At 44.4% G+C, this 22,346-nt stretch overlaps 1 protein-coding gene across 1 annotated transcript in view; it reads right to left on the minus strand.

Annotated features, from left to right (window-relative positions):
* Positions 1–22,346, minus strand: part of SLC35A1 (solute carrier family 35 member A1) — a 48,596-nt gene that overhangs the window by 21,159 nt on the left and 5,091 nt on the right. Inside the window, exons 2-5 of the mRNA XM_075338414.1 lie at positions 19,792–19,969; positions 11,459–11,618; positions 10,826–10,978; positions 3,904–3,970 (exon numbers count right to left, since the gene is read on the minus strand). Coding sequence (XP_075194529.1) covers positions 3,904–3,970; positions 10,826–10,978; positions 11,459–11,618; positions 19,792–19,969 — 558 coding nt within the window. The remainder of the gene's footprint in view (positions 1–3,903; positions 3,971–10,825; positions 10,979–11,458; positions 11,619–19,791; positions 19,970–22,346) is intronic.

Below are 22,346 nucleotides of genomic sequence, written 5' to 3' on the forward strand. Positions count from 1 at the left end.
GAAAAACTTGTTACATCATTCCCAAGATGATTCATGGCTGTACTAGCTCAAAAAGGTGCTTCTACTCAATACTGAGCAAAAGGGTATGAATACTTAAGACCATGTGATATTTCGGTTTTTCTTGTTTAATGAATTTGCAAATATGTCTACATTTCTGTTTTTTCTGTCAAGATGGGGTGCATAGTGTATATTAACTATAAATGCATACAGTCGCACACTGAAAAAGCCAAAAATGTACAAGGGAAAATATGGCACTGCATTACTGCAAAAGAGAGATATTTAGTTTATGTATTGACCAATGCATGTAAGCCCGGACACCAAACGGCAAGGTAGATAGATTATTACCTATTAACTAAATATCTCTCTTTTGCAGTGCCATATTTTCCCTTGTATATTTTTGGCTTTTTCAGTGTGCGACTGTATGCATTTATAGTTACTATGTTTTGTCAGTTAGCACCTGTTCACATTTGTTGGATGTGCGGGTCAGTTTTTTGATATTTCTAGTGTATATTAATGAGAAAAAATTGAACTTTTTTGAATTTACCAAATGTCTGCAATGAAACAAAGAGTGGAAAATTCAAAGGGGTCTGAATACTTTCCGTACCCACTATATTAAGAAAGATTGACAAAGGAACTGTACAACCCAAAGGTCTTACAAAAAAATTCTCTAAAATTGTTATTTCATGTGGAATACAAGTATTTAGTAAAACAGACAAGTCAGTGGTGGAGATGGGCAACGCTAACATTCTTCTTAATTTTAATGTATGAGAAGGGTTCAATGCATATGAAAAAGTGCAGCAGCAGAGTGTGCGCCATGATATATACAAACCAAATATGCAAACTTTGCCAGTTTGTATGTGCGTACCAGCCCTGACCAGGCGTACCTTCCCCCCCACCACAGTCTTTGCAATGTTTAAAAACAGACTGCCATAAGTGTGCTATGTGCACTGTCAATGATGAAAACACCGGCAGCATTTTTTTTTCCTGAACTGTTAGGTAGGTTTTTTTTTTGTTTTGTTTTTTTTTAGAGTTTTCCCAGGTGAAGCCACGTCAAGAACATGCCGACAGTGGTTTTGAACTTGCTCTGATGATGGCATCTTCTACTTTCTACTATGAAATATATAGGCGGGCGGCTTCCGACTGGATGCCACCCAAAGAATGACCAGGTCACTTCTTTCAGCTGCTGATGGAATATTTTGACATCAATGTTGTTTTGACATTGCTGGGCATTACGTGCATTTTTGCAGAGATTTTTCAGGTGAATTTTTCCGGAAAAAGCCAGAGTGCACATAGCTTAAGGCCCTGTGCGTACTAGAAAATGGAATTTTCTTAAGAAAATTCTGCACCCTCTGAAAGATTACTGCACCTGTGGTAAAAAAACACAGCAAACCATACCCGGAATCCGCATGCGGTTTTACCGCGATTTGCTGCGGATTTGCTGTGGTTATGCTGCGGTATGTCCCTGTGTTATTTTGATAGCACAGAGAGATGCTCACCTGTCCTCCCTCCTTCTGTCCGTGGTGCTGAAGTCTTCCGCGATACTGTGTCCCATGCGGCTGTCTATGGCGCTCTGCTACTTACGGGACGGCTGTGCAGTGCAAAACTGTATATGCATGAGCTGGCCTGGAAGCAGGAGACCAGCGTCTGAAGGCAGCCTAGCTGGAGGAGAGTATAAGATCAGCGGTGACAGCTGGAGTCCTCCACCTGTCACTACAAAGCACATGAGTGAAGTCACCGCTGTTGTTGCGCGGCTCACTTCACTTACGACCTGACCCTCACAGTGAGCAGTTACGGTCTACGGCGCTTGCTGTGTCAGGTGTTGCAGAGCTGGAAGCGTCATGGGACATTGTGTGGATTACGTCTGAACTGAAGGGCTGTTATTGGTGGGGTTAATTAAGTGGTGAAAGAGGGGGCTTTATTTTCTTTTATTTCAAATAAAAGATTTTTGAGGTGTTTGTGTTAATTTACTTTCACTTACAGTTTAGAGATGAGGGGGGTGTCTCAGACGCCTGCCATCACTAAACTAGGACTTAGTGGCAGCTATGAGCTGCTACCATTAACTTCTTATTACCCCGATTGCCACCGCAACAGGGCAATTTCGGATGAGCTGGGAAAAGTCCTAGGACTGTCTCATCTAATGGATGCGGCAATTCCGGGCGGCTGCTGGCTGATATTTTTAGGCTGGGGCTCTCCCAAGCCTGAGAATACCAGCCCCCAGCTGTGAGAAGTTTTTTGTTTAATTATTTATTTTACTGTACGCTATAGACCCGCCCACCGGCGTCTGATTGGTTGCAGTCAGACAGCTGTCACTCAGCGTGGGGGCGGGTCTGACTGCAACCAATCACAGCCACCGGTAAGCAGGGAAAGTGTGAATATGTTATGAGACTAATGAGTGGCCGGCTCTGGAAGATGAAAGAGCTGCCGCGGGAGCAGTGTGACAGCCGCCTTGTGATCGGTGAGTATGAAGCGCTTGCTCCTACCCCTTTGCGCCAGATTGTGTTCCCCATAAACTTTACATGAAGAGCATCTGGCCAGATACTGGGGATCAATCCTCCGCCGACCCAGAGTCAGTGGGTGATTGATCTACCAGCCCTCCAAAACGCAGGGACCTGCGGAAAAGAAGTGACATGCTACTTCTTTTTCGCAGCGGAAATTCCGCAGCAAAACCTGGGTGAAAAAAAAACGCAGTGTGCGCACAGCATTTTTTTTACGATAGGTTTTGCTGGGGAAGGACTGCAGCAAAGTTATGAACATTTTCTGCAGCAAAACCGCGGCAAATCCGCGGTAAAAACGCAGTGTGCGCACAGGGCCTAAGCCATTTTTTTTAGCATGAGATCCCATTTGCTCTTTAATTTTGTAGTCTTTTAGCCTGAAGGAGGTATGTCTGCTGGAAAAGGTTATGGTCCCATGAAACAAAAGTACATGTCATCAGGGAGGATGGGAACAAACAAAATCGCCCAATTTGTCTGCGAAGTGCCTAAAGTTCATATGTATATCCTATATGGCAGGATAGTAGTCTACATTTCAGTTTTAATATTTTATTGATTTTCAAGAACAACCATACAGATCACAACATATAATTACATCCGGCATATCAAAATGAGAATATAGGGACCACGGAGTCCATCACAAAAGAGTAGAACAAAAAGAACCCATAGAATGTCTTTTATACTTCTTTGTGACAATTATGAAATGCATCAACACAAAAAATCCTTGTGAAAACCCCCCCTCCGCCCTCCAGTAGTCTACATGTCATCTACATCTCTGATATAGTCACAAGCAGCTTGTGCCTTTTCACAGTGATCCCAGAAGGATTTTAGGGCAATTGTCACATTCAGAGCCCACAATAGAATAACTAGATTAGTGCCTTTACACCACAACAGACACAGCTGCTTTAGAGTTTGCTCATATTTGACGCCGAGTGCAATCCTATTTGAAAAGGAGGGCAGAGGGGGAGAAATCACAACTTTCTAGGTAGGATCACGTAAAAAGACTGAGACTCACTCAAAGTCTATGGGAGCAATAAAGAAAAGAAAAAAAAAAAAAAAAAGAAGGACGGCACAGAGAAGAGATCAACCATATGTCGTCCATTTATTACGGATACATTACCATTCTGTAGCCTAGACCACTGTAAATGATCAAATTATAATAGTTGCTGAGAAAAAAACGCATGTCATACGAATGGCATACAGATGCTGGGCGAGAAGAAGGAGGAAGGGGGGGTGAAGGAAACATAAAAAAAAACAAAACAAAACACTTCCATGAGATATGGCATACCAAATGGATGTCACTCGTCCAACTTTTCTGGATGAAAATCAGGCTGATTATTTTTTACAGAGGTGTGAGTCAACCCTTACAAAAATGTGCAACAATCATTATAGGACAATCTGAAAATATATGTACCGGCAAATCCAGAGCACAGCACGGCAACTGCCACAGCGCTAAATCCCAGCCAATGCTTCTGTTCAATCTGCAAAATGCTAAATGTCAGATTCACTATACAAAGAAAGGTTTTCTTGTCATGAACATACAAGTATTTAATATAGCATATATACAATGTTATCTGCAGGAGCAGGACTGCATATTTCACTTTGTTGCTCTCAGTCTTGGATCTGGTGGGAAATCTAGTAGGAGATGATGGAGATCAGGTAGGAGATGATGGAGACCCCCCTCCCCAGTTCAGATGGCAAAATCCAAAATATTCTAACAAACTAGGAAATCTAATGCCACGTATTGGTTGGCGAGTGCTCCTCCATCAATACATGAGGTTTTATGATGTCTGAACAACACAATCTTGATGGAGAAAAAGGGACATATTAAAAGAGCAACCGGTAAATTTGGAAAATAGGGGGATTGGGCCAGATATTCAGCGGTAGTATCTGAGGAATTGGCAAATGATGTGATTTTTAATTTCCTAGTTCTTTAATATTCATATTTTACAATATTACATACAATATTTTAGTTGTTTTGCTGGGAAGGGTGGGGGAAGTCTGTAGAAATTGTATAATACGGTTTCATTTCTTTTATGTGAAGAATGGTTGTGTGTGTGTCTACAATCCTTATGCCCATGTTATACAATGTACTTGTGATCACAGTAGTTCTGATATCTAGGTGTCAGTTGGTTTATTAAAAGCTTCTTAATTAGAAAGAAAAAAATAAGTTGCTTTCAATCGATGAGCAGAAATACAACTCGTCTAGAGCCAGAAGATAAACTAATTCCACGTTGTAGACATACAATATGATTAATGCCTGGTTTTCCAGGGAAGCTTATGTTCCCATTTCCACACACGAACGTCTGTACCCACCCATCTGCCGTCACACGTTATACGATCCCATCTGTCAACAGAATAACTCATAGTCTGCGATCTCTGCACTTGAGTCCGTCAGCTCCATCTTTATTCCATGTGTCACACTGAGGGTCAGATTACTAGGCACACTTTCCGTGCCGCATCGGCTGCTTGTTCAGCACAGAAAGGAAGCGTCACCAATGTCGTGTACAGCATGGCACTACTCTACCATCTGTGCCTCTGTGATTATGTCTTTAGGCTGGTGGTACTACAGCAGGTCTTCATCATCATTATAAAGCAAATAGTACATACAAATAGTACATACAAATACATTTATACTATATTCAGTCAGACAAACTCTTATCTTAGGCTGGTTTCACACTACGTCTTTTTAACATCCGTTAAAAACGTTTTTTTAACGGAAGTACGGATCCTGTGCAAATCCGTTTTCACTGCAATGCATTTTCAATGGACTCGCGTCCACCTGCGTTTGCATGCGTTTGCGTCCGTTAGACGCAGGATCCGTCCTTTTGCGTTATTTTGACATGTTTCAAAAACGCAACATGTAGCGTTTTTTTGCTTTGTCAAAATAACGCATCTCACAGGATCCTTCACATTGCGCCGCGAGCTGCAATGCATTTCAATGAGTGCTGGATCCTGCCTAGCAGAATGCGTTCAGTTGCGTTGTAACAGGATCCTGCTTTTGTACTGAGCATGCCCAGAAAGTACTGAGCATGCCCAGAACCAGTCTCGCGTGATCTGTCTATCTCTCTACTCCCTCCCTCACCCTCTCTCTCTCTATCTCTGTCTTTCCCCCTTCCTCTCCTGTCTCTCTCTCCCCTGCCTGAGAGCTGCGGACACTCGTAACCAAGGTAAATATCGCGTAACCACTTCTCTTAGTTACCCGATGTTTACGTTGGTTACGCGTGCAGGCAGCCCTGCTCCTAGCAGCTGCAGACACTCGTAACCAAGATAAATATCGGGTATCCAAGGCCGATGTTTACCTTGGTTACCAGCGTCTGCAGCTGTCAGAAGCCTCCTCCCAGTCTAGCTCCCCTCACTCCCGATCACATGACTCCAATGCCCGCCCCTAAATATCCAGTGCAGGATCCTGCAAAATAACATATGCGTTTGCATACGTTATTTGCTGTAAAAGCAGGATCCGTACTTCCGCTAAAAAAAACGTTTTCAGCGGATGTTAAAAAGACGTAGTGTGAAACCAGCCTTAGGCTGCTTTCACACTACATTTTTTTAACATGCCTCAGGAACGTTTTTTTGCTGCAAAAGCGGATCCTGTTTTTACAAAGAAAAACGCATGCAAACGCATGTGTTATTTTGCAGGATCCTGCCACTTGAAGTTTATGGTCAGGCATTGGAATCATGTGATCGGGAGTGAGGGGAACTGAACATGACAGACTGTGAGCCGGCATCTGACAGCTGCAGACGCTGGTAACCAAGGTAAACATCGGGTAACTAAGTGAAGCGCTTTGCTTGGTTAGGCTGGTTTCACACTACGTCTTTTTAACATCCGTTGAAAACGTTTTTTTTAGCGGAAGTACGGATCCTGCTTTTACAGCAAATAACGTATGCAAACGCATCTGTTATTTTGCAGGATCCTGCACTGGATGTTTAGGGGCGGGCATTGGAGTCATGTGATCAGGAGTGAGGGGAGCTAGACTGGGAGGAGGCTTCTGACAGCTGCAGACGCTGGTAACCAAGGTAAACATCGGCCTTGGATACCCGATATTTATCTTGGTTACGAGTGTCTGCAGCTGCTAGGAGCAGGGCTGCCTGCACGCGTAACCAACGTAAACATCGGGTAACTAAGAGAAGTGGTTACGCGATATTTACCTTGGTTACGAGTGTCCGCAGCTCTCAGGTGGGGGAGAGGGAGGGAGGGAGGAAGGGGGAAAGACAGATAGAGAGAGAGAGGGTGAGGGAGGGAGGAGGAGAGAGAGACAGATCACGCGAGACTGGTTCTGGGCATGCTCAGTACTTTCTGGGCATGCTCAGTACAAAAGCAGGATCCTGTCTATCAGCACGCCAGCGTTCACCTGCGTTCGCGTGCGTTATAGTGCGGATCCGGTGACTTGCAGTATTTTGACGCAGCTCAAAAACGCTACAAGTAGCGTTTTTGAAACATGTTAAAAAACTGCAAGTCACCGGATCCGCACTATAACGCACGCAAACGCAGGTGAACGCAGGTAGACGCGAGTCCATTGCAAATGCATTGAAATGAAAACGCATTTGCACTGGATCCGTACTTCCGCTAAAATAACGTTTTCAACGGATGTTAAAAAGACGTAGTGTGAAACCAGCCTTACCCGATATTTACCTTGGTTACGAGCGTCCGCCGCTCTCAGGCGGGGGAGAGGGAGGGGGAGAGAGAGACTGATCACGCCCGGCTGGTTTCTGGGTATGCTCAGTAGAGCAAGCAGGATCCTGTCTATCAGCATGCCAGCGTTCACATGCGTTTGCGTGCAGTATAGTCAGGATCCAGTGAAAAAAACAGTATTTGGACGCAGCTCAAAAACGCTACAAGTAGCGTTTTTGAAAAAAAATTAAACTGCAAGTCGCTGGATCCTCACTATAACGCACGCAAACGCAGGTGAGCGCATGTTGACGCGAGTCCATTGCAAATGCATTGAAATGAAAACGCATATGCACTGGATCCATTTTTGTGTTAAAAAAACGTAGTGTGAAAGCAGCCTTATCTCTTATATCATTTGTCTGTACAAAAAAAAAAAAAAAAAAAAAACAGGTTGACAGCTTTGGGACACTACTACCATCAAGTCCAATGTTGTGTTGCTTACTTCCCTAGTCACAAGGGTGCACATTTAACTGGTTAACCACCTATGTTCTACCTGTTTTACTATGGGTTACTAAAGTAAGCTTTAAGTGTCTCAGAAGCTGAGCCCGCTTCATATACCGCACATGCCAACTGTGTTACATAGCCTGTGACTAAAGCGTCCTCCGATCACTGTAGTTTTAGCACCGCTGTCAATCTTGGACAGCTGAATGTTAACAATGCTATTGTCGCTGTGAGTGAACAGGTTTCTATTGCCCCCCCCCCACCCCTTTTAATTTAACCTGAAAGTCTATACTACAACTGCATCTCATTTATTTATTTTTAAATAAAAGATTCATGCAGACCCCAAATCACAAAGATTCAGTCACTGTCAAATATTTCTGGAATCAACTGTATATAGTTATACAAACCTCTGAAGAAATTTCTTAATGTCTACCTCTAGTACAATTATATACATAGCTAACCAGAATAGTTTATTCATTTCAGGAGTCATCTTTCAATCAAAACGTATTTGACAGTGAGATTTTCAGAGTTGTCGTCCCTCCCAAAATACATTAAAACGCTTGCCTAATCGTGACTACTAACAAACTAATTACACTTCTGTCTTCATCAGGAGTGAAGGTCAAGTACATATTATTACTAAGGACTTATAGCATCAGTGACCTCTTTGCAAACACTGGGTGGGGACATTCCCACTCTACAGTTTATACTTTGACTTCTTTTCTGTGACTATTTATTTTCCCATGAAGTGAGATAGTGAATAGGATGTCAAGAAGAATATAACAATAGACAACCATCAAAAAGTAACAGATCCCTATTTGCTGCCACGTAGAAGGAAAGCAGAGCCCAGGACATAAGTTACATAAACAGTCTGCTGAAAGATTACCACACCTTCTTCACAAACATTCTGTCATCTTCTCTGACTAAGGGCAGCAATCATCTCAGAACATGCAGTATTATAGATCAAACACTATATGGGCAAAAGGGCAGTCAAGCACAAACAGAGGTGGTTCACTGCTCTGCATTAGAGGCCACATCTCTGTAAAGCTGATAGGGAAGGCTTTTTCTAAATACCTTGTTCAGTCAATTCTGCCTCTAAGCGGCGCTAGTGCGGTCCGCTTATCCCCACGAAGTGACCCCCCGGGCTCTTTGACCTCTGAGATCCAGTGATATCGGGTCAACCCGAAGTTGACGTGACATTACCAAGGCGGGCCCCAGTCTTCCTAAGTGACTGGGCTGAGGGCTGCGTTTCGCCGCTCGTCACTGCCCAGCATCGCTCCTGCGGCGTTCTGCAGCAAAGGAGAGCGCGCGACATGCTGAGCTGTGAAATACCGCCCACAGCCCAGTGACTCAGGAAGACTGAGGCCCGCCTCGGTGATGTCAGGTCAACTGGAAGTTGCCGTTACATCACCAGATCTCAGAGGTCACAGAGCTCATGTTCAGGTGCATCAATTTTTGCCTAATAGTATTAGATCACCCTATGATTTTTGGATGTGTAGTCCATGTCTTTTTCTAGAACTATGTTGTTAACAAAAAAAGTTAGAAATGCTCCTGCCAGACTAAGCTTAAATTTCCATCATGACTTTTTGACGCGGAGAATGGTCGCTGTACAAAAAAAAAAAAAAAAACACACAGTTCCAGCAAAGTAGATGGGATTTAGAGAAATCTCTTGCCGACTGCTTTATGTTGTGTAAACTGACTTGCGGTGTATTTTGAAAATCTGCTACATGGCCATTTATTTTACAGAAAAGCTGAGTTTTACGTGCAGAATTTCCCCATAGAATTGCATTAACTGTGGAAAATTATATGCTTCCATGATGACAGATTGGAAAAAGTAATTTTCTGGTTCAGCATGACTGCCCATGTCCGCAAAGCAATGTCCATAACGACACAGGACCTGATACATCAAGAAAAGCATTGATCATGCCGGCCTTTAGGGGGAGCACTGGAGTCAGCCACCCCCGCTTCATGAAAAGGCAGATGCCTCGTCATGAATCAGAAGTGCTGGATAAGTGGCATAAACCTGTATGCGCCTCGCCACAAATCCTACTGCAGTCCCTGCTGGAGTAAATTTGTGGTGTAGCGAACATTGACGCTCATTATTAATGTAACGACCGGCGGTCACCATGCCCACTTCGGGAGAGCTGGGCAACAACAGCATAAGATCACCAGATGTTTGTGACCTTTAAAGGGCTGCATCCACGCATTGAGTATTTGGTGAGTTTTTAACCTCAGTATTTGTAAGCAAAAACCAAGGGTGGGTGAAAAATTCAGAAGTGGGGTCCGTGTTTCTATTATTCTTTCCTCTGATTGTCCCACTCCTGATTTTGTCTTATAAATACTGATGTAAACTCACCAATTACTCAACTTGTGAACGTGACCTAAGAACCTCTGATGCCAGAATACTGGTGTAAAAGCTTTGATTTGGGGCCACAGTTTGAGGAGTGTGATGTGGAGGAACTTGGGTGGAGCGCACCAAGCCCTGACCTCAACCCTATCGAATACATTTGGGATTATTTGGAAAGTAAAGTGAAGTGGTTTATAGACTGCGAGCCCATACATGGCTCTGTGGACATAGTCCATGTAGGAGCAGCACATTTCAGAGTGGCGTTTTGGTTAGTCGGTGAGTCATGCTAATGTGTATGATGGCAGAAGATTTAAAGGCCATATGACCACAACAATTTAGCTTGTATGGCTTAGGGAGACCCCTGATGAGTTCTATGCTAATAAAATAACATTTCTGAAGGATCACGTTATAGGTAATAACTATAAATTGCAAAAACCTCCAAATATCTACACCTTTAGGTGCCTGAAACATTGCACTGAAAAGCTCATAGTTACATTAATAATATTAAGACATGGGCCCTGTTTTATCATTAGCAGTTTGTTTTTGTTTAAGTCATTTTCCTTTTTGTTGTGTGGTATTCGTAGCCATTCTTGGCACCAGATTAATAAAAACGGTCCATGCGATTCTTGAATTTGACATAAAGTAAAAAATAGGCATTCTTCTTGATACACTCAAGGGGGTGGGGGGAGGCGAAGTGAAGTGAAGTGAAGGGGGGCAAATTTTGTGACTCTTTAAAAAGTTGCATGGAATGAATCAGGCTGAAACGTGGAATTGCTAGACGCCATCCACAAAGCGCAAACCACACAAAACTAGACAAAAAACAGGAGCAAATGCAATGATGAATCAGGGACCAACATCTATCTAATATGGCACACAACTCACCTGGACCCCTGTGGCTTCAGCCGGGCTATATTGCACAAGGGTGACACCACCACATAAAATAAAGACGGAGAGCCACTGAAGTTTGCTGAGGGAACGGTTCAGCATCAGAACGGTACATAAAGCGGTGCATGGAATTTTTAGCTGGTACGTCACCTACAAAGAAAGGCAACTCAATGATGGACAAGAAAACACAACATTCACCGGCTGAGCCACATTTTTTCTGACTTAATGACAAAACACTAATCAGAGTTATTCAATATCTTGTGTTATAAAATGTATATAAACAATTATGCAAGTTGAAAAATATATTAAAAGTGCCTTTATTATTGCATATACAATAGCAACCTTACACTTCCTCCTGGAACCTATTTCAAGCTCCTGAACTGAAAGGTTGCTATTGAACATACACTAATAAAGGCACTTTAATATATTTAATTCACTTACTGGAGAAGTGTTGCTATTTTTTGGCATATTATCTATTATAGACCTGGTTGAGGTCTGAGCAGGATTTGCACCATAGAGCTGTGTTGGTGCTGCTTATATATGAACACAGGCCCAAATCAGGTGTATGTGTACATATATAAATGTATACATAAAACGCACACAGACTAAGAGGATTACACTCATTGATACCTGATAAACGGCTGCATCAAGATTACTTAGTGCCACAAATGCCATGTTATTTTGCAAGGCATATACCAGGGACGGTACAGACAGCTTAAGCATCTCCACTGGACTTCCCAAGATGTTTTCCCTTAAAGATGTAATCAGTCTGCTGAGACTTCCAGTTTCTCTAGGTCAACAAAAGTATATAAAATGTCAGCATCAATAAATAGAGAACAATATAGATCAATATAGAAAAGCCTTCAATCATGGTCCCTAGGTACATATTACTCTAGCCATTAATTAATACATACATACATACATTAAAAGTTTCCATATCACATCCATGGTCCTGCATCAAAGAGGTCCACATTGGACCATTTATTTTTTTATGCCTGGTTAGAGAACGAATGAACAAAGGAACAACTCGAGTTCTGACTGATAATGGCTTATTTACGTGTTATGTACCGGGTCTTTAAGGGGTATTCCTATCTAGCCTTAAGAAATGTCATAAATATCTCATAGCAGAGACTCCACTTATGCAGGCATTTGAGTTCAGTTGGTACCAAAAGTCTTGAAGTAGTCAATGAGTACAGCCACAATTTCAATTAAATTTCCCCCGGTATGCAGCAGCCACTTCACCACAGCGGGTGGAAGGCATATCTTATTTTTAGAATTACCCATCAATGTTCCTATGTGAAGCTGTTTGGAAAGTTAATGTTGATTTTAAGGTGAATTTAAGGTTCATTTGGTTTTATTTTGGGTGAAATTTCTTTCTTATATTAAATAAGATTTTAGTTTTGGATACTCACAGGAAAATCCCTTTTTTGGAACCTTCATTAGGGTACACAGGAAACCTGCCACTAAGAGGCTGACAATAGGCAATTAAAAAAAAAAAAAAAGTTAGATCCTCTTCAGCAGGGTACACCCAAAAGACTGACAAAGCTAATCGGTTAGGGTATGTTCATACATCAGGTTTTTGCTGTGCGGCACAATCCGGCGCTTTGCGGGAAGAATGCATCCATATTTTTTTTGCCGCCGGGTGCGTTTTTTCCTCAGACTTATTAGCGCCGGATTGTGCCGCATGTACTTGCATTTGATCCGGTTTTTGTCGGGTGCGGCAAAAATAGTCACTCCGGCGGCCACACAGGACGCAGAGAGGAACGTTTGTTTGCCAGTGGCAAAAAAACTGCATAGCGCCGGGTGCGGTGGATACGGTGGCATGCTTCAAACGCCGGAAGCATGAACCGTATCCGGTTTTTACTTCTGAGCATGCCCAGAAGTGATATAAATTCATTGCTTGTCAGAAAATCACTCACTCTCTCTCACTCACCGACTCATTCACTCACTCACCGATCACCGTCGCGGCGCTGCACGGCTGTCACAAAGCTCTGGCGGCTTCTCCTGATTTGAAAATGCCGGCCTCCCATTATTCAATCTCGTATTCACCGCTTTCCCCACCCACCGGCGCCTATGATTGGTTGCAGTCAGACACGCCCCCACGATGAGTGACAGCTGTCTCACTGCAACCAATCACAGCCGCCGGTGGGCGGGTCTATATCTTGCAGTAAAATAAATAAATACATTTTAAAAAAACGGCGTGCGGTTCCCCCCTATTTTGATACCAGCCAAGATAAAGCCACATGGCTGAAGGCTGGTATTCTCAGGATGGGGAGCTACACGTTATGGGGAGCCCCACGTTATGGGGAGCCCCGCAGCCTAACAATATCAGCCAGCAGCCGCCCGGAATTGCCGCATGCATTAGATGCGACAGTCCCGGGACTTTACCTGGCTCATCCCGAATTGCACTGGTGCGGTGGCAATCAGGGTAATAAGGGGTTAATCATAGCATGCGTCTATGAGACACCCCCAATGATTAACATGTAAGTGAAAGTAAATAAACACATACACCCAAAAAAAAAATCCTTTATTTGGAATAAAAGACAAAAAACATCCTCTTTCACCACTTTATTAAAATCCCCAAATACCCCTCCAGGTTCGACGTAACCACAGAGGTCCCACGACAATTTCAGCTCTGCTACATGAAGCTGACAAGAGCGGCAGCAGAACACGAGCACTCTGTGTCAGATCCACGCAGCAACTGACGTGAGCCGCGCTGTCAACGGGGACATCACTGAGGTAATGTCTGCGTGTGCGGTGATGATGGGTGCGGTAAGGCCTGTGTGGTGCGGTGATGATGGGGGCTGTAGTTCCGGGGTGTAAGGTGATGATGCGTGCGGTAATGCGTGTGTGGTGCGGTGATGATGGGGGCTGTAGTGTCGGGGTGTGCGGTGATGATGCGTACAGTAATGCCTGTGTTGTGCGGTGATGATGGGGGCTGTAGTGCCTGTGTGTGCGGTGATGATGCGTGAGGCAGTGCCTGCGTGTGCGGTGATGATGCGTGAGGCAGTGCCTGCGTGTGCGGTGATGATGCGTGAGGCAGTGCCTGCGTGTGCGGTGATGATGCGTGCGGTAGTGCCGGTGTGTGCGGTAATGATAGGGTCTTCTCTCTCTCTGGAGGAAAAAAAAAAAAACTTATCCGTTTTTTACCGGATCCGTCGCATCAGTTTTTACACAATCTGAGACGGATCCGTTGCATCAGGCAGAAACCGGATTGTGCCTGATTGGAACAAACTGATGTGTGAACTTAGCCTTAATGAGAAAGCAGTAGGAGAAGCAACAACAAAACTGTAGCTGTGAACAACACAATTGAAAACAATACAAACTTTATACAAGAGTGGGAACTGTGTCCACAAATAAAGGCTCCGAGAAAAAAAGGGATTTCATGGTGAGTACCTAAAATCCTCTACTCATTGGGGGAAGTCCAAAAGCAGTCACAAGGATTGGATAAGAAACAAGAATTAAATAAAGCCAGGATCAGGACTAACCCTGATCAACTGCCACCTACAGAAACTTTCCTTCCGAAGCTCACATCAGCCGACGCACAGGTGTAAAGAATTTTGAGAATGTATGAACAGATGACCATGTAGCAGCTGTACAAAGCTGCAACACGGAAGCTTGTCGCTGTACAGCCCAGGAAGTCCCATTGCACTGGTGGAGTGAGCCTTCGACTCCCTGTGGGGGCTGCCTGTTCTTTGCCTGATGTGTTTTTTTTAACTATAAATTTTTATTAAAGTTTAGTAATAATAGACATGTGCACATTAGAAATGCATCCAAATAGTACATTAATCATAATGAGCATACAAAACAAATATAAAAGTTATAATCAGTGAACTGTAACAATTATAACAATAACAAAGGCAACACACCATTAAGGCTGGTTTCACACTACGTCTTTTTAACATCCGTCCTTAACGTTATTTTAGCGGACAAGCGGATCCAGTGCAAATGCGTTTTCATTTCAATGCATTTGCAATGGACTCGCGTTAACATCCGTTCACCTGCGTTTGCCTGCGTTATAGTGAGGATCCAGTGACTTGCAGTTTTTTAACATGTTTCAAAAACGCTACTTGTAGCGTTTTTGAGCTCCGTCCAAATACTGCAAATTGCTGGATCCTGACTATAACGCACGCAAACGCAGGTGAACGCTGGCGTGCTGATAGACAGGATCCTGCTTTTGTACTGAGCATGCCCAGAAAGTACTGAGCATGCCCAGAACCAGTCTCGCGTGATCTGTCTATCTCTCTACTCCCTCCCTCACCCTCCCTCTCTCTCTCTCTGTCTTTCCCCCTTCCTCCCCTTCCTCTCTCCCCCACCTGAGAGCTGCGGACACTCGTAACCAAGGTAAATATCGGGTAACCACTTCTCTTAGTTACCCGATGTTTACGTTGGTTACGCGTGCAGGCAGCCCGGCTCCTAGCAGCTGCAGACACTCGTAACCAAGATAAATATCGGGTATCCAAGGCCGATGTTTACCTTGGTTACCAGCGTCTGCAGCTGTCAGAAGCCTCCTCCCAGTCTAGCTCCCCTCACTCCCGATCACATGACTCCAATGCCCGCCCCTAAACATCCACTGCAGGATCCTGCAAAATAACATATGCATTTGCATACGTTATTTGCTGTAAAAGCAGGATCCGTACTTCCGCTAAAAAAACGTTTTCAACGGATGTTAAAAAGACGTAGTGTGAAACTAGCCTAAGAGGTACAATAACAAGATGGGAAGGGTTGGTTGATTGAGGAGAGGGAAAGGAAAAAGGTGGGGGAAAAGTTGGAAGATAAATGTAAGTTCAGTAAACCTTAACCCTATAGGTCCTCATCAGCTGCAAAGTAATCCCATGGCTCCCAAACCGCCAAGAAATGGTCTGTTGAAGCATTTAGTAATGCGGTAAGGTGTTCCATCCTCCTGACATCTAGTATTCTACTCTTGAGGTTCTGGAGGGACGGAGCCCTCGTCTGTCTCCAACAACGTGCAATCAGGCACCGGGCCGCTGTAAGGATGTGAAGCAGTAACTTGGAGGCCAATTTGCCCATGCAAATTGTACTCCCTCACACCTCCAACAAGAAGCGGGGTTAGAAGGGTCCAGCCCATGAAGGAACTTTGCCCGATATGTTTACAAAATGACAGAGTGTGTCCAAAGGGCGATAGTGGCCTTGAAAGCTGGGAGATCTCTACAACGACCTTCCAGAATCACAAACAAGGAGTCCGAACATCTGAAGGGTGCTGTTCTGGAAAGATAACTAAATTAACTTATGTAATATATGTTCCCTAGGATGTAATCTGGAATGGGCAGAAGGATGGAAGAATGATGTCCTCAATAATGTGAAAAGAGATCACCTTGGGAAGAAATGAAGGAACAGGTGGAAGAACCACCTTGTCCTGATTAGACCCCAAAAACGGAGAAAGACAGGAGAGCACTACCAGCTCTGAGACGCACCTGATAGAGGAGATAGCCACCAGAAAAACAACCATCCAAGCGAGGAGAGAAAAAGTGAAGTCTCAATTGGGCTCAAAAAGGGATGACCCTTAAGAACGTCCAAAACCAAATTGAGATCCCAAGGGTTCAAAGCGGGACAGATTGTGCGACCTCCCCTGCATGAACATCTAGATAAGACAGCATGAGGATGGATAGAACAGAAACATGTCCTGTAGAGGGAGCTTAGGGACAGGATGGCGTTGATGCAGACTGCAAAAACGACAGACGGGAAGGGAGAGATTAGGATCTGGGAGATACCACAGTCTGGTCTCAAACCAACGAAAAGAATCCTTCCAGTCCGGTGGTAGACAAGAGAAGAGGAGGGTTTAATTTCCTTGATCATGGTTTGTATGACTTGATGCAATAAACCTGCATCTCTTGTTAGGACCAAGGTTTAAACAACCTTGCTGTTAAATTGAGAGAATGTGAATTCTAGTGGAAGAGGGGCTCCTGAGATAGGAGGTCTGGGCAGTGTAGGAACTTCGACAAGACATCTGCAAGCAGATATACTTCTACACACCACGAGGATGATTAATACTCCTTCTGCTTTGATCTTCTTGAGACACGGCAGATTTCATGGAGACCACAACAAACCAAGGGCGTTGGCACTTATCACTAAAGGATCGCAGTACCTAAAGACGAACTAAGGAACCTTCTTGTACATCCTTGATGCCATCAGGTCAACGTTGGGAATGCCCCACCAATGGCAGATTTGATTGAATACCAGAGACCATTCCCCTCAAGAGAGGCTGTCACAGTTTAAGAAGTCAGCAATCCAGCTGTCCATGCTGGAATGTGTACCGCGAAGATTACCAGTATCCTCTGCAGCCCATGAGAGGATATGAGAGACTTCCGCCATTACTGACTTGCTCTGGGTTCCACCTTGGTGACAGATGTATGCCCCAGCTGTGGCATTGTCGAACTGAATGATCACAGGACGCCCAACAGACTGTAGTGCCAGTGACAGAGGGAGATATAAATAGTCCTGAGCTTAAATGAGGAGTGAGGAGGAGGAGGAGTGGGTGAGTGGGAGTGAGGACTCCTAGGGGTACCAGAGTTGCTGAACTGTGAACTGGTGAAAAATGATGTCCGATCAAAGGAGACTGGTGTCAGTCGTCAGGATCAGCCACAGAAATAGGAGAAAGGATCGCCCTTGGTGAATGAGTGGTGAGAGGTGCCACCAAATGAAGGAGGGAAGAACAATGTGAGGGCCCAGGGAGGAGATCTTCTTGCCAGTGTCAGAAGAGCCAGCTGAAGATGAGTGTGAAACTGTTCAAAGGGGACGCTGCAGCACTAGAGAGAAGAGGAAAAACACTTTCTGAGGGAGTGAAACCCAAGCAACAGGGAGTAGACAATTTCTTCTGGAAGGAAAACTCTGGTGAGTGGTATAAAACAGCATGAACAGAAAGACTAGACATTGGGCCAGGATCAGCGACTACTTCGCTCTGTAGACAATCTAGCCTAAACAGAACAGCTTGTCGAGAGTGATTTGTAGTTTTGCATCAGGCTCGTTGGGAAGGGTGATTGATTTTAAACAAAAAAACAAAACAAAACACAACATCATCCAGGTAAGGGATGACCATGATCCCTCTGGGACACAGACGCCATGACGCCATAAAGACTGCGTGCCGACGTTAGACCAAAGGAAAGAGCTGCACATGAGGTAGGAAACATAGCTCAGGAGAACTATACTACATTTCTAATTAGAGGTATATGCTAATAATCTTATGACATCTAGTACATAATGAGAATACCCCTTTAAACACTGATGAAATTTTTATTTAAAACACTTGAACGAGAAATAGCATTAATATCTAGAATTGAGCCCTAAGGTTTTATGCAGTGACACCTACAAAACGGATCTGAAATTTCCTATGTACCCTAAATAAAAGTGAGGCCTGTTTCACTCGTCCGTGCAAAATACACACGTTTTGAACGGTCGATGGTATAGGTGTGTATGTGTGTGTCCGTGCGTGTGTTCAGCGCGTGCTGTCAGTGTGACATCCACATAGCACACTGACAGCATGAACTTCTATACTTACCTGTTCGTGGTGCTGCTGTGTCCGGCACTGCTGCTGCTTCCGGTCCGAGGTGCAGTGCATATGTAACGAGCATAATGAGCAGCAGTCAGAAGCAAGTGACAGCAGTGCTGGAGACATCAGCGATGGAGACAGGCGAGTATAGAAAAGCGTTTTATTTCACAGACATATGGTTTTCTCTGGTACGTGTCACACTGATATCACAAGGAGCACATCAGTGTGCGATCCATGTGACACTCGTGGTGTCGGAGAAAAACGGATATGTCTATGTGTAGAGCACACAAACACATTTAAGCTGCACACGGACACACGAGCCCTGTGAAAACACGCACATGTGCACAGACCCATTGATTTTAATGGGTCTACATGTGTCCGTGTCTACAGTACGTGTGAAAACGCACCTTACATGTACCTTGGAATACTGCGGCGCACAGAGTTTAAGTATTTGTGAGTCTTATATAGTTGCTCGGTATAGTCAACAAATTTTTTTCTTTTAGTCCTGTAAAGTGATAACTTTAGCTCGAGATATCCATCCATTAGGAGTGCACTGAGGCTGTAAATACATATGCAGTTTGATGTCCTGTTATTGACGTATTTTTTTGACCCAAAGACAGAAGTAGATATTGCAGAAAAAGTCCTTCTTTTATATTTTCACATTACTTTCCAATCGACTCCTGGCTATATATATCTATCTATCTATATATTGCGACATGGTGGCTCAGTGGTTCGCACTGCAGTCTTGCAGCGCTGGGGTCCTGGGTTCAAATCCCACCAAGGACACCATCTGCAAGGAGTTTGTATGTTCTCCCTGTGTTTGCGTGGGTCTCCTTCGGGTACTCCGGTTTCCTCCCACACTCCAAAAACATACAGACAGGGTAGGGGGTGCGTCTTATAATCCGAACATGCGGGTCCATGGGAGGTGGGGGCAACTCTGGAGCGGTGCTGGGGGGGCTGGTGGAGGCTTGTGAAGCTGTGGGAGTGAGCCTTTGATCTTTTGCTCCCGTTTATATTATATGCACAGCCGCTGTCCATCACCGTGGTGATGGGCTGGGGGAGCGGCGCATATTATATCTGCCTGCGCCCTCCTTTGATCGCGCATGCACCCCCCCCGTGTTAGATATGGCCCCTAATCTAAATTCCCTATCAGTGTGGGGGGTTTTTTTGGAGTGTGGGAGGAAACCCACGCAAACACAGCAAGGATATACAAACTCCTTGCAGATGTTGTCCTTGGTGGGATTTGAACCCAGGACCCCAGCGCTACAAGACTGCAGTGCTAACCACTGAGCCACTGTGCTGCCCTTACTATCTATCTATTTCTTATACACACACACACACACACACACACACACACACACACACACACGTGACAATTAATGCTTCATCAAAAAGCATGAAATACCACAAAAGATTATCAGACAATCAATAAACGGAAGAAACAATAAACACTTACTTTGCTAGGATGACTAGACTCAGTAGTAATTTGATCACCTCGGCCACACAGACTGCTGTAGTGGAAAAGTACATATCTGTTGTCACAGTTCTTGTGTATCGCAAGGCCACCGTATACGCAGCAGCCACCAGAGTCATCACCAGCAAACAGTAGAGCTTGAACATCAAGCTGACATTTTCTTGATAAAAATTTAAAAAAAAAAAAAAATTAATACATTAGTGATTAAGATTCTATTAAGTCAATTACCCAAGTATTGTGCTAGATATTATATGCAGGGATGGGCACAATACCAATACTACAAGAGCCAAGATGGCATGATGAAACTCTCTAGAGACATCAAGATGCCCTGGCTCCTGAATTTCTAATATTATTAGTAGTAGAAATGAATACTATATTAGACTGTTCACACTTTCATTCATCCAGATTTTTCATTATTTTAAAGGGAACCTGTCACCAGTTTTGGGGCCTTTAAGCTGTGGCCACCACCAGTGGGCTCTTATATACAGCATTCTAACATGCTGCATATAAGAACATAAAAAACACTTTATAATACTCACCTAGAAGGTCGCTCCGGTGCAGACTGGTCAAATAGGTGGCTCCGTACTCCGGGACCGGTGCCTCCTCTTTCGGCCATCTTGGTCTTCCTTCTTCTGAAGCCAGCGTGCATGACGGGTCCTAAGTCATGCACACAGGCTGGTATTGAGGTCCTGAGCAGGCGCACTACAATACTTTGATATACCCTGAGCAAGGCAGAACAAAGTGCGCCTGCTCAGGACCTGAGTGCCGGCGAGTGTGTATGACGTAGGACGCAGCTTATAGGCCCCAAATCTGGTGACAGGTTCCCCTTTAAGGCCTGTAAAGTATAAAACCTGGCAAAGCCTTGTAAGGGGACGGGATCCTATAAACACTGAATAGATGTGTGAGATCATGTCATTAGATGTATTTTACCAAAATTTCAGCCCATTTTTTGTTGGCTGTGTCCAATATGGAAGTGATCTTGGGACAGATCTTCAAAGTGTATATGTGTGCTATGGCAGTCTCAAGGAATAGTTGTCAGATGAACAAGAGTTTGGAGGGCAGATATCGAAGATGGCTTTCATCATTATGTTCCCAGGATTTAAAGAGAATCTGACTCCAACATTTTGCTAGGTAATATGAGAGCAGCACAATGTAGGGACAGAGGCTCTGATCCCAGCAAGGTGTCACTTCATTGCTACAGTTGTGAAAACATCTGTCTTAGGCTAGTTTCACACTTGCGTTGGACGGCTTCCGTAGCATTGCGTTGTGTGACGGATGCAACGGATGCGTTGCATATAGTGGCACAACGCAATGCTACGGATCGTACAAAATAACGGAAAGCGTTATTTATTTATTTTTTTCTTCTTTACAGTACCGGCAGCCGACTATTGTGAACGATCAGCTGATCGCTCTTAATAGCCGGCGGCCGAGCGCTCTCACATGCCGGCGGCTCAGCGCTCAGCTGAGCGCTATAACATGCCGGTGGCCGAGCGATCAGCTGAGTGCCCTGACATGCCGGCGGCCGAGCGCTCAGCTGAGTGCCCTGACATGCCGGCGGCCGAGCGCTCAGCTGAGTGCCCTGACATGCCGGCGGCCGAGCGCTCAGCTGAACGTTCGGCCACCGAGAAAATAAAATAAAGTTTGTGATGCTGCGTCGTCCAGCGGATGCCCAGGCCACTATGTAGAATGTAAAATTCACTTTATAATACTTACCTAAATAGTCGGTGCGGAGCAGATGGGTGTCTCCGTTCTCCAGGTGCGGCGCCTCCTCTTTCAGCCATCTTTGTCCTTCTGCTGAAGCTAGTGTGGATGACACTTCCAACGTAATCCACAATAGCCGGCATTGAGGTTTTGCACATGCGCACTGCAATAATTTGACCTGCACTGCTCAGGGTAGATCAAAGTGCGCCTGCGCAGGACACCAGTGTCTGCTTGTGTGGATGATGTAGGATGCGTTATCCACACTAGCTTCAGAAGACAAAGAAGGCTGAAAAAGGAGGCTCCGGTACCGGAGAATGGAGAGGCCCATCCGACCCATCTGCTCCGCACCATGGGGGGGGGGGGGGGGTCTTGTCCTTGATTGACATCTCTTTTGATTAGAACTGGAGTACTAGTACAACTAAAGTACAGGTTCTACCGTAACACTTTCAGCTCTCAGTGGTTTGTTCTGGAGTCTACAGTTATCACTGTATTTACACACAGGCATAAATGGAAGGAGAGCTGTCATTAACCTGTTCTCAAAGCTGCCAAAGGTGGAGCTCGTGATTTTGCAGGATTCAAAACAGCTTGTCAGGAGCGGTGAAGGAAGGAGAGGGGTGTTAGGGAAGGGGAGCAGCTAATTGCTCTATAGCAATAAACAGGCTGGAGAGAGGTGATTGGTATGTTGGGGAGTTTACTATTCTAGGTCTAGACAGGCTTTGATGATCAAGCTTCATGGAAATCAGCTGTACACTAGAAGATAAAATTCTCAAATATAACAAATATAAAAGAAAGAAAATACAAAACTCATCAAGTTGCGTGGAAAAAAAACCTATTTA

This window comes from Anomaloglossus baeobatrachus, chromosome 3, assembly GCF_048569485.1.
Source record: "Anomaloglossus baeobatrachus isolate aAnoBae1 chromosome 3, aAnoBae1.hap1, whole genome shotgun sequence".
In the NCBI taxonomy this organism is placed as follows: domain Eukaryota; kingdom Metazoa; phylum Chordata; class Amphibia; order Anura; family Aromobatidae; genus Anomaloglossus; species Anomaloglossus baeobatrachus.